General features: G+C 39.2%; 1 protein-coding gene across 4 annotated transcripts in view; it reads left to right on the top strand.

Annotated features, from left to right (window-relative positions):
• evi5a (ecotropic viral integration site 5a) overlaps positions 1-13232 on the top strand; it is a 178981-nt gene that overhangs the window by 126062 nt on the left and 39687 nt on the right. For 3 of the 4 annotated variants that reach the window (XM_052010845.1, XM_052010846.1, XM_052010843.1), the window contains one exon: positions 8082-8177. The exons of the other annotated variant lie outside the window; for it this stretch is intronic. In XM_052010845.1, coding sequence (XP_051866805.1) covers positions 8082-8177 — 96 coding nt within the window. The remainder of the gene's footprint in view (positions 1-8081; positions 8178-13232) is intronic. 4 annotated transcript variants of the gene reach the window in all.

Raw genomic sequence — 13232 nt, 5'->3', positions numbered from 1 at the left:
CCCTCCACAACCGGTCCTTGAACCATCTGCTAATGGAAACAGCTTCCCTCTATTTCCCCTGCCACAACCAGTTATAATTTTATACAATAAAATTGTATACATTTTGTACAATTTATTCAATTTTTATAAATTGTATAATTTATACAAATTTTGGATCTTCTCTCAATCTTTTTTTGCTTCATTTAACTGTAGTTTGGTTCTTTGTCTCTTCATACTAATATTTTAACTATTTTTCTTTGTATTTTCTTTCCTCTAATTTTTCACCCTAATTCACCTCCTTTTCCAGTACTTATTTAAAAGTTAGCTTTCCTGAAATGCATTTTATAATTCACTCCAGTTCTCTCTCATCTTGCAGAACCTGATTTAACAATTGCATTTTCTCCAGTGTATGTCGATGTTTCAGGTTGAGACCGTGCATCCTGAGTTCTTTCAATGTTCTGTTTCTTTTGTTCTAGATTCCAGCATCTGCAGTCTCTTTCAGCTGCATTTTCTCCACTAGTTTGCGTTGTGTGAATTTTACTTGTTAATAGAATTGCACGGCTCTTTTGTTTTAATACCTTGTCAGATGTTCTGTGGTCATTGCACCTTTAACTATGTGCAGTAGTATTAAGCAATAAAATGAAAATAGTCATTCAGAATAGTTTACATCAGTATCCTAACATTGTTTTGGTTGCAAGTGAATTTAAAGCAGAGTGGTTCAGTCCAGTTGCACTCAGCACCTTTGAGGTTGAAGTCTTTCATTTAGAAATTATGGAGCCTAACACTTTTGCTTGACTTTGTATTGCACTGCACGTATCTTTGCAAACACGACATGAGAAGGAAACCACATCCTTTGTTCAGATTTTCTGACCATTTTCTAGGTCTGGCTAGGCTATTTACTAAAATGGATGAAGCATTTAGTGTAATATCATTTCCCTTGGATGAAGTTTAGCAGTACTTATTGACAGTTAACCATAATGTCACAATCTGTGAATGTGAACTTAGAGCTACAATAAGTCTTTTCAGTAGTTCCTCATGTTCTGGGATGCAAGTAGTGCCCTTCTAAGTTAAATCTTAACAGATCTCCTAGGACAATCTCTCTTACTAACCTTGTCCCCTATGGAAATGTGAGGGCTACCTTTAAATTCCTAGAATGGGTAAATTGGGACTTAAAATGGAAGTAGTTTGCACTGTCCCCTCAGAGGCAGGTCTATACTTTAAATAATTTAATGAGTGTGCTAGGTTCTATCACTTTTAAGTATAGACACTGTGATCTTGCACTGCTTCCTCTGATCTCTTAATCTGACCAATTTTCCTTGAAATCGTGGAAAATTTACAATGAAGGGAAGCCATTTGATATGTGTTGTCCATGCCAGTTTAAAAAAAAGAGGAACCCTATCCAATCTCACTGTCCTGCAAGAGGCCTGTGGCTGTGTGGGTTATGGCTCTCCAAGTGAACATAGAAGTACTTTTAAAATGTACTTCGATGTTAACTTGAAGAGCCACAATCTGCAATTCCCTTTTAGAAAGCCATTGTTTAAGTCTCTTTCCACAATCAATGTAGCAAGTGAATTCCTGATTCTAACCATATTAAGTAAAGAAGCTTTTTCTCACAATACCCCTTCTAATTTAGAGAGCTTCAGACCTGACCATCCTCTGAGTGAAAATATTTTTCTTCACCTCCCTTTAATCCTTCTACCTATAACTTTAATTCTATGCACCTGGCTTTTGTACACTTCGCTAAGGAAAATGGGTCTTTCCCATTTATTCCACCAAGCTCCTCTTAATTTTCTACCCCTCAGATAAATTTCCCTGAACTTTCTTGGTTCCAAAGAAAACAACTAGCTGATCCAATCTTTCTTTGTTCAATTTTCCAGTTCCCCCTCATATGCAGTTGCACCTTTTCTGTACTGTGGTGACCATCACAGGAGGCAGTCCTCAAGCTGTGGTTAACTCGTGTTGTATAATCATCCTGCTCTTGTATCTTATGTCTTGGCTGATAAAGGAAAGCATTGCACATGGCTTCTAAAATAATACTATTGACTTCCCTCATCTTTAAGGATCTATATTTTGAGGTCTATCTATTTCTCCACACACTCAGTATCCTCCCATTCACTGTGTCTTCCTTTGCCGTGCTGCACTGCCCCAAATGCATTACCTCACACTTCAACTTGAATTCCATTTGCTGCTTTTCTGCCCAGCCTACCAGTTCATTTTTTTAGATTCATTCAAGGGATGTGGGCTTCACAGGCTGAGCCAGCATTTAATTGCCCACCCCTATTTGCCCTTGAGAAGGTGGTGGTGAGCTACCTTCTTGAACTACTGCAGTCCTAGAGGTGTGGCTATTCCCAAAATGCTGTTAGGGAGAGAGTTCCAGGATTTTGACCCAGTGATCATGAAGGAATAGCGATATATTTCCAATTCAGGATGGTTTGACCTTGGAGAGAGCAACTCTCATGCTTTTGCTGCCTTTGTCCTTTTAGCTGGTAAAGGTTGTGGGTTTGGAAGGTATCGTCTAAGGAGTCATGGTGAGTTGCTGCATTGAATCCTTTAGATGGTATAAACAGCTGCTCCTGTTCATCGGTGGTGGAGTAAGTGAATGGTTGTGGATGGGGTGCCTACATCCTGTATGCTGTCGAGCTTCTTGAGTGTGGTTGAAACTGCACTCATCCAGGCAAGTGGAATATTCCATCACACTCCTAACTTGAACCCTGTAGACAGTAAGCAGGCTTTGGGGAGTTAGGAGATACATTACTCTTGGCAGGGTTCTTAGCCCCTGACCTGCTCTTGTAGCCACATTGTGTATATGGCTACTCCAGTTCTGTTTCTGGTCAATGGTAACCCCCAGGATATTAATAATGAGGTATTCAGTGATGGTAATGCCATTGAATGTCAGGGGGTGGATTTTCTTTTGTTGGATATCGTCATTGCCCAGCACTAGTGTGGCGCGAATGTTACTTGTCCCCTATCAGTCCAGGCTTGGATATTGTCCAGGTCTTGCTGCATTTGGTTGTGGACTGCTTCATTATCTGAGGAGTCAGGAATGGTGCTGAGCATTATGTAGTGAACATCCCTGCTTCTGACCTTACGATTGATGTATGGTCATTGATGAAGCAGCTAAAGATGGTTGGGCCTATTCACCTGTAACCTAAAGCTTTCCTCTTCATTATCAACTATATGACCATTTTTTTTGTATCATCTATAAGCTTCATTATCATGTCCTCCTACATCTGGGTCCAAATAATTAACGTTATAATACAAAAAGCAATGGATCAAGTATTATCCACATGGAACTGCCCTGGAAGCTTCTTCACAGTCATAAAACATCCATGCCATGGTCCCGCATTGCTTTTGGGTCGGGAGTTCAGATTCAGTCCAAGAAACTTGTACAGAATTAGTCTGAGAAAATTGTAAATATACAGAGGTCTCTAAATTAGCAAGACTGCCCTTTCTCATTGTGGAAATATATACCCTGTACCATTATTGGTCCAGTAAATTTGACTTCCCCTTGTCTGAAAACTTTTCTTCCCTCTGCTTATCATTGGCTGCAGGTAGAGCTAATGCGCTGCAACTTGGCTCTGTGTCAAATTGTAACTCGTCACCCTCTTAGATGTGTCTTGAACCATTTCCTAACTTAACAGCATTGTGTTGATGCAAGTTGTTTGTGGCAGTATAAATGCTATGCTACCTAACTGGAGTGTTTTAAGACACGAGTCGTGTTCTGCAGTATTAGTGTGGGTTTTACAATATACTATTGTAACCTTGCAATTGTTTTAAATGCAGAATGTCAATAAATCTTTGATGCCCATTGTTATGGGTGTGGCATATGACACATTTCCTACAGTAAACAGTCTATTTACTTAAATGTTTGAAGAGCACAAGAAATGAGAACTATGTCAACTTCTGATAAGAGGATTATTTTACCAGGAAAACTCTGCGTGAAGATAGTTACCTAAAAAATTGTTGTGTAAAATTGATCAAATTAATTTGCAGCAGTTCGTTCACTGAGCTTGATTGACAAGGGAATTATCCAGTCATCCCTATCCTGGCTTACTGTGGATTTGTTGCTATATAGAGAGACTTTATAAAGACATTTTCTGCTCCAGTATTTCCAAGTTTCTTTATATTGGTCATTATTCCTGGATGAGTGTATTCTTTCCAAAGTTCTCCACCAGTGAAACTATTGATGCATCTCCCCATCAAGAATATAGTCTCCTACCTGTACAGGTCAGGATGGTAACTCCATGCAGTGAAATTCAGTTAAGGATGATGTGCTTTGCTCTCCCTGATTTTAAAGTTTTACCATCTGCTGTGCTTTCATTTGCTTAGGACCTGAGCTTTGGGATTCATTCCCTATATTTCTCCATCTTTGTTTTTTTTCCCTCTTCTTAAAACATTACTTAAAACTCAATTCTTTGACCAAGCTGCATAGTTATGTGATAATGGGCTGGATTGTTCTTGACCTGGCCAACGCTTCACTTGCTCACCAACACAAGCAGGCCAAAAGCCTGTGATCTGAATGGACAAATAGAGCTCCAGGCCTTCGTGCTGCTGCTGTTCTGCAAAGTCTGTAAGCATTAAGTAGACTTCAGAAGGTGGAACCAGAAGCCCTGTTTCCCCTCCATGCTTATGGGCTTTTGATAGCTTCTAATGTGAAATGACTTTTCAACTCATAAGAAATACTTAAAAACAGTTGAAATAGATATAATCGTTGTTGAAATTGTTAAACATATTTAACTGATATAATTAATTCTAGACAATATTAACTAAAGGGAAAAGAAATACCTTTCATTTATCTTATCCATCCCAACTCGGTGACCATGTTTGAATATTTGATGTTGCAAGTGTATCTGGTCCCTCAGTTTAGGATGTTTGAGCTTTGTCCTAGCGTTTGGCGAGTCCAGCAGTGATGTGGAAGATCAGTTGTACTGCCATGTAATCTCCAGTACTGGTTGTATGGGCATGTAATCTCCAGTATGTACTTGACTTCTGTACCAACCCAATCGATGCTGAAGTGGAGGATTGCCTGGGCCAATTTTTCCTTGTTTGACAGTGTGTGGTTTTGTTTGATGATACAACCTCTGGAGTATCTTGGGACCTTTTACACTGCAAAATATTTTAGATTCAAGTTGTAGGTCATGTGAAATGGCACATTTGGCTGGAATTCCACTTTGGATTTCCCTGGGTGTGAATTACCAACCCTGCATTGCCTGTTGAAAAGAACAGTTGCAAAGGGGGCAAATAATGGAGATTTTGGAGTCGCATCTCTGTACATCCACTGGCAGGCTGCAGAACAACATGTAAATGTAATCCTTCATGACATGCATTGTTTCTTTGGGCATAATTTGCTTAATAAAAGTTGTACTATTCATTCAGAAGTGATTGAAATTTCCAGGAGTTGCTTGATCTCCAAATTACCAATAACTCCCCAGTCCACTATCACCACAAGTATACGAGGTACGTGCTGTACATGCACACAGTACACATTGCATACATGTACACAGTTGTTCCACATGCAGTGTACTACTGCAACACCCTCCCCAACTGCAGGAATGTTAAAATATGTAAACCTATCAAGTGCTGTCTTTCAGTAAGTGTGTAAAACATTGGATTCAGTACCTAACACTGATGTTTGTAAAAAGACAAATGATTCATGTAAGAACAAAATGAACACTCCAATGCAGTTTGATGAAGAAAAGGCAAAATACAATTGAGGGAAGTGTAAAACACAAAAAAAGAGGGAAGCTATTATTCTAGTTTCTTAACATCTCTCTACAGTTTAACAGGCATCAGTGAGCCATATGTTCCCAGCTAGGAAGTAACTGCTCTGGTTATCAGTTGGTTGAGGGAAAACCTCAATGAAACACTGATTCTAAGAAGTCTTGTGCTGCCACCAGCCTAATCATATCTGATATAGTGTCACAGGGTGAGCAATTATATCAATCCTATTTGGCAATAGTGAACTAAAGGATTCATTTTAAATAAAGTTTAATAATTTGCTTCAGATCCACTCCAGAACCTCTTCAGTGCAAGGATTATAGCTCAAGTCTTTGCAATACTGAGTGAGTGCTGCACTGATAGAGGTGCTGTACTTCAGATGAATTTGTGCAAGATGCCATTGCATTTCTTCAACAAGGAGGGGGATTGGTTTATTGTTACTGTCATATGCACCGAGATACAGTGAAAAGCTTTTGTTTTGCATGCCATCCAGATTATGCCATAGATAATTACATCGAGGTGGTAAAGGAAAACAGAATGCAGAATATAAGTGTTGCTGTTAGAGGAAGTGCAGTGCAGGTAGGCAAATATAGTGCAAGGGCCACAGCAAGGTAGATTGGGGGTTCACAAGTTCATCTTTCAGTGTAGGAGAGGTCCATTCAAGTCTTATAACAGTGAGATAGAAGCTGTCTTTGAGTCTGGTGGTACATGCTCTCAAGCTTGGCATCTACTGCCCATCAGGAGAGGGGAGAAGAGAGAATGATTGTTGTGGGAGGGAGTTATTTCCAGCAGCCTGCTCAATATTTATCATTCATACAAGTTCAGTAAAAATGGATTATTTGGTTATTTTCACTTTAATGTTTGTGAGGGGTTATTATACACAATTTGACTGCTGCATTCTTAATTTTCAATAGTAACTACATTTTAAAAGATTTAATTGACTGTAAGGTGTTTGGGACACTTATTTCTTACATTTTATTTTTATTTTATCTCTTTTTATTCGATCAAAATTTCTATATTTTCACTATTGGAAGCCTTTTTAGTTCCTAATTTGATATGTTTTTGGCCTGATCAGTATGAGGATTTTTACCATCCTAGGAAATGTAAGCAGCCTCTACCTATAACCACATTCATTCACATAAAGGTTCTACATGTTTCCAAGTCCATTCTGGGTTTCCTGTGAAGATCATATTGGCAACTTGGTCTCTAGCCCTCCTTTAATGGCTGTAATGCTGACCACTAGAAACCTGTAATTAAGGATATGGAAACATCAACCTGCAAAATTTAGCAGTGTGTTTCCTGTAATCAATGCAACCAAGAAATCTACTGAATTTATCTTGCAAAAATGGCAAAATAAAGTCTGGGTAACAAGGATGCTGGTTAAGAGAAGTAACAAGAAAAGAATGGAGAATAAAAACTCTTAAGAGAAAGTAAAATAACTGGTAGACAATGATTTAAAAGAATGTAAAAATATTAGTCAGGTACATAGTGACAAAAAAGTAAACTCAAGAAGGCTGCAAGACGAGCAACTTTAATTTTAATTTTGAATATTATTTTTCCGAAATTCCTTTGACATTTTGTTAATAACAAAGGTTCACAAATTGTTTTCCCATCTGATGTTTCTGATTTGCATGAACATTGAGAAAGACAAAGGAAAAAGAATAGAGGGACAGGAAATGTGATGTACAAGAAAGGGTTGGCCTGCTACTTTCATTGGTGAAGCATAATCATTTGTATAACATGAACCAACTCATTATCATTTCCAAAGAAAAATAACATTTGTCATGTTATGTATTTAAAAATAATCTTTACATGTGGTTAAATACTGCTGGTATTTGAGCAGTTCATTATTTCTTTACCATTTGCAAAATTGTGGGGACTTACTTTTAACACATTCACTATTTTAAAAGGTTGGGCAGAACAGTGCATGTTAGTTTTTTTTAAACGGGAACAATTCACTTTTAAGTAGAATTCCTGCATCTTCTGTGTGGTACATAACTCGACTGTTTGGGGCATCTGATTCATGTGTGCTGGCAACACTAGTTAATTGTGAATAGCTTTTAAGCAATGTTATAAATCACACCATCTGTATGCTTCTTGAAGGGAAATGACCAAAATCTTGCTCTTTTCAGCAGTGGACTGTTTCAGTTTGAACAGCTTTTCCAGTTATAGTAGGGTGAAACAATTTTCACTTGGCTTCATCTTAATTTGTGTGAGTTGTCAATAAGTGCATTAAATTGTGTTTCTTTTTCAATATTAGCCAGAATTTAATGGAGTATATATAAGTTGAAGTGAAAAGTGATGCCATTTGTTTTTAATTTTATTTTTTGAGTTAAGAGGTTTGGGCAAATGCTGCAGTTAAGTGCTTTTGTTCTCTGTACCAGAGAGAAGAAGGTAAAGTTAAAGGCCAACTTAATAACTCAGACTCCACCCAATATATTCGAGAACTGAAGGATCAGATAGAAGAGCTGCAGCATGAGGTAAGTGATAAAATCTAGATTTGCGTACTTTGTTAATCTTTTCCATTATCTATCACACTTTTGTACAAATCTTGCCTACTGAAAAATGCAGCTGGCTCTGATGTAAATCTACTGGTGCCGCATTCTGCTGTGAAGTTATTCACATACATCTGCATGAGATAACAATGTTCCTTATCTTGTTTCCCTTTCCTCCTCATTTTTTTCCTTCACTCCCTATTTTGGCATATTCAGTTTAGTTTGTGACCAGAAGCTGCAAAGTTAACTTATTCATGTTTTATAGCTTTACATTAATCGCTTCTTTAATTTTCATAGTTATATTTGCATTAAGAGTTTACTGTTCATTTCCATCTCAAATCACGTGCCCATAATTAGTTGATCTAAATTGTATTTAGGCTAGTACAAGTTCTTAAAATTAAGCAACTTTGTTTAGTATGTGGTTGTGAGATTCACTGAAATTATAGATAATACTAAATTAAATTGGATTTGGTGTACTAACATTAAAACAATTTACATGATTTTTATCCTTGGGACTGAAAAGAATCTCGGCAGTCCTACAATGCATAGGATTAGATATTGAACTAAAGTAGAAATGATTTCATTGGTAAGGAAGGTGTGGCTTTTAAAATAAATCCAAGTGCATTTAATTATTCTCCCTTCAAACTTCTCCCCAAGGACTTCACACTTATTTCTGTGACATTAGTGAATCTCCATTGCCCTACACAAGATGCCTTTCACAGATGTTGTCCTTGAGTAATGACTGATTATTCATTCCTTGGAATCAGTGTGGTATCACAACTGAGCCTGATCCTCTCCCCAGGCAATGTTAATACATACACTTCCAGATGCTGCAGCAATGTGATCACGGAGCAGCCATAGTTAATTCTTCCCTTGCAAATGATTCTGTGGGTCAACTATAGAATCAAGGCTGCTGCTGCCTGGATTGGAGTAGTTAATGAAGACCATATTTGAGACTTCTCCAGTCAGTCTGGTTTAATTTATCACTGGATTAGTTCAGTGAAAAAAAAGACAACTTGTATTTTAAAATTAAACAAGCCATTTATCAGATTTAGGTTTTCCTAAGCAACACTAGACCCTGACTAAGAGAATTGGTGGGCAGCCATCTCCAGATTTCTACTGATATATCTATGCAACTGACCACTGAGAGTTATGGGATTGGCCGGGGCACTTAGCGTTCTATTTAATTCCCCACTTTGTGGGAATTGCCAGCAGTGGTATTGGTATTTAGCCTCTGATGCCTGTGCTATCTTTTAGAAACTATCCATTAGTCCCATCTCCCCTGTTCTTCCATATTTAATACACAGAAGGCTACCATTTAGACCCTAAGATATAGGAGCAGAATTAGGCCATTTGGTCCATCAAGACTGCTCTGCCATTCCATCATGGCTGGTTTTTTTCAATACTGCATTCTCCCTTTACCCCTTTACCAATTAGAGACCTATCAATCTCTGCCTTAAATATATCCATTTGGCCCAATGTGGTAAATATCTGTCAAATATCAAACTATTTTGGGTTACTCCCACATCCCAACAGACAGCCCATAACATTATAGATTTCAACTCTTGAAGTGCTCACACTGTTATGTTTTAAATGTGATGGTTTCTGTCTCTGCCACACTTTCAAACTGACTTCCAGATCCCCATGCCTCTTCTTGACTTGTTTTCCATCCTCTTCTCCCTTCTAATGCACCACTAATTAAACTAATATACCTCCAACTTAGTGACCTCTCTGCCAAGGAAAAACAGGTCTCTGTTCATCTTTCATATTTTCGTATACTAGTTAAATCTCCTTTGTTCTAAAGAAAACAAACCCAGCCTAGATAATCTCCCCTCATTATTATAATTATTCAGTCTTGGCAATATGCTTATAAATCTCCTCTGCACCCTCTATTGCTAACGTATCCCTTCTATAGTGTGATGACTAGAACTTTGACAAGTACTCGAGCTGTAAACTAACTAGTGATTTATATATTTCTATCATGACCTCTTCTTTTGTATTCTATGCCTCTGATGACTAAAGAAATGTGTCCCTGATGCCTTCTTAACCACCTTATCTTCGTAAACATATTAACAAAAAACTGCTGGAAGTAGTCAGCAGATGTGTCAGTATTCACGGGGAGAGAAACAGAGACATTTCCAGTCAAGGACCCCTCTTCAGCCAGGGATACAACTTGACCTGCTTGGTGCTTGTTTCTGTTTTGGATTTCCAGCAGCTGAAGATTTTGCTCCACCTGTCCTGCTGTGTTCAGATATCTTTGAACATGACTTCCACAATCCCTCTTACTATTCTACCTGTTTGTTTTGCTTCCTTAAGTTCATGCTTTCCTGCTTCTCCATTTAAATTCCATATGCCACTTTTGTGTTTACCCAACCATCCATTGACATCCTCCCGCAGCTTAGAACTTCCTGTCTCACCATCAACGGCACTGCCAATTTAGGTACCATCGGCAGACATCTTGATCATTGCCCCTTGGTATTGGTACTGGTTTATTATTGTCACTTGTACCGAGGTACAGTGAAAAACTAGTCTTACATACTGTTCATACAGATCAATTCATTGCACAATGCATTGAGGTAGTACAGAGTGCATTGAGGTAGTACAGGGTAAAAACACTAACAGAATACAGAGTAAACTGTCACAGCTACAAGGAAGTACATTGCAGGTAGACAATAAGGTGAAAGGTCAAACAAGGTAGATTGTGAGGTCAAGAGTCCATCTCATCATACAAGAGAACCATTCAATAGCCTTATCACCGTGGGACAGAAGCTGTCCTTGAGCCTGATGGTACGTGCCCTCAGGCTTCTGTATCTTCTACCTGATGGGAGAGGAGAGAAGAGAGAATGACCAGGGTGGGTGGGGTCTTTGATTATGCTGTCTGCTTCACCAAGGCAGCGAGGAGTAGAGACAGAGTCCATGGAGGAGCGGCTGGTTTCCATGATGCGCTGGGCTGTGTTCACAATTCTCTGCAGGTTCTTGCGGTCCTGGGCAGAGCAGTTGCCGTACCAAGCCGTGATGCATCCAGATAGGATGCTTTCTATGGTGCATCGCTAAAAATTGGTGAGTGTCAAAGGTGATGTGCCCAATTTCTTTAGCCTCCTGAGGAAGTAGAGGCACTGGTGAGCTTTCTTGGCCGTGACGTCTACGTGGTTGGACCAGGATGGGCTATTGGTGATGTTCACTCCTAGGAACTTGAAGCTCTCAATCCTCTTGACCTGAGCACCATTGATGTAGACAGGTGCATATACACTTCCCCCTTTCCTGAAGTCGATGACCAGCTCTTTTGTTTTTCTGACATTGAGGGAAAGGTTGTTGTCATGACACTATGTCACTAAGCTCTCTGTCTTCTTCCTGTACTCCGACTCATCATTATTTGAGATACGGCCTACAACGGTGGTATCACCTGCAAACTTGTAGATGGAGTTAAAGCAGAATCTGGCCACGCAGTAATGAGTGTATAGGGAGTAGAGTAGGGGGCTGAGGACACAGCCTTGTTGGGCACCAGTGTTGAGAATAATCGTGCTGGAGGTGTTGCTGCCTATCTTCGCTGATTGCGGTCTGTTGGTCAGAAAGTTAAGGATCCAGTTGCAGAGGGAGGTGTTGAGTCCCAGGTTTTGGAGTTTGGTGATGAGTTTGCTTGTAATTATAGTATTGAAGGCGGAGCTATAGTCAATAAATTCTAAGTCTGCCTTCATCTAAGTCTGCATCAATATGCACCATGCAAAATGTAGAACCTGGTACTAAGCCCTATGAAACCCTATTGCACACAACCCTGCACCCCATTGAATGTTATTTTTTCATACCTCCAAATTTTTAAGCCAATTTCGAGATAAGAAAGATAAGATATCTTTATTAGTCACACGTACATCGAAACACACAGTGAAATACATCTTTTGCGTCAAGTGTTCTGGGGGCAGCCTGCAAGTGTCGCCACTCTTCCGGCGCCAACATAGCATGCCCACAACTTCCTAATTCGTACGTCTTTGGAATGTGGGAGGAAACTGGAGCACCCGGAGGAGATCCACGCAGACACAGGGGGAACGTACAAACTCCTTACAGACAGCGGTCGGAAATGAATCCAGGTCGCTAGCACTGTAATAGTGTTACGCTAACCGCTACACTACCGTGCCAATTTGACACTTATCCTTGGATCCCACGGGCTGTTGCTATCCTGATCAATCTGCTACCTCAGACTTTGCAAAATGCTGAGGTTGCACTGCCCTTCAAAGATATTTTAAAAACCGTACTATTTCAAAATTGTCTTTTTCCACATACCATCGTGACTTTTTTAAACATATCAGGTTAATAACTTATGCTGTAGTGATTACAGGTTTGACTCTGATATTATAACCAAGTGAGTAACAGAGCAGAGCCTTTATAATTTCTCTCCCAATGCTATTTCAGGGACCAAAGGCCAAGTACACAGCTTGCCATCAGCCCCAGGTGTACTGTAAGAGTTGAACCATGATGGAAAAAGTATTATTGTTCCCCTTTTATAGTACATCTGCATTTTTCTAGTGTTTTGAAATTATATTTTGTATCTTGTCAAAATTTCAGAACATACAAATGTATGAATTGGGAGCAAGAGTAGGCCACTTAAGTCTACAGATAAGATCACGGCTTATTTACTTCTAACTTTTGTGCATAATTCTGCATAAATGAAACTTCAAAGATCTTGCTGAATCAATGTACTACCTTCATTCACCCTCCCTGTTAACACACAAGAAATTCAATCCAATTTGTCATCATCTCTTAAATCCATGTTGACTGTCCTTGACCAGACTGTGCCTCTCCCAATGCTGATTTATACTGTCTTTTGTCATTCTTTCCATTAGTTTGTCCATCACTGATGTTGGGCTGGATAGTTCATTTGGTTCCTTTCTCCCTTTGTGAACAAAGGTGCCATATTTTCTGTCTTTCTGATAACAAGTCTGTAGCTCAAGAGAACCGAAAAATTATTAGTACTTGAACTGTTTGTTTGTTTCCTCCCTCCTCCCCCATCCATCCCTCTTCCCCCCCCCCAATCCGTTCCCCCCATCT

The sequence above is a fragment of the Pristis pectinata genome, chromosome 3, assembly GCF_009764475.1.
Source record: "Pristis pectinata isolate sPriPec2 chromosome 3, sPriPec2.1.pri, whole genome shotgun sequence".
Classification (NCBI taxonomy): Eukaryota; Metazoa; Chordata; class Chondrichthyes; order Rhinopristiformes; family Pristidae; genus Pristis; species Pristis pectinata.
This window is presented reverse-complemented; position numbering and strand designations above follow the sequence as displayed.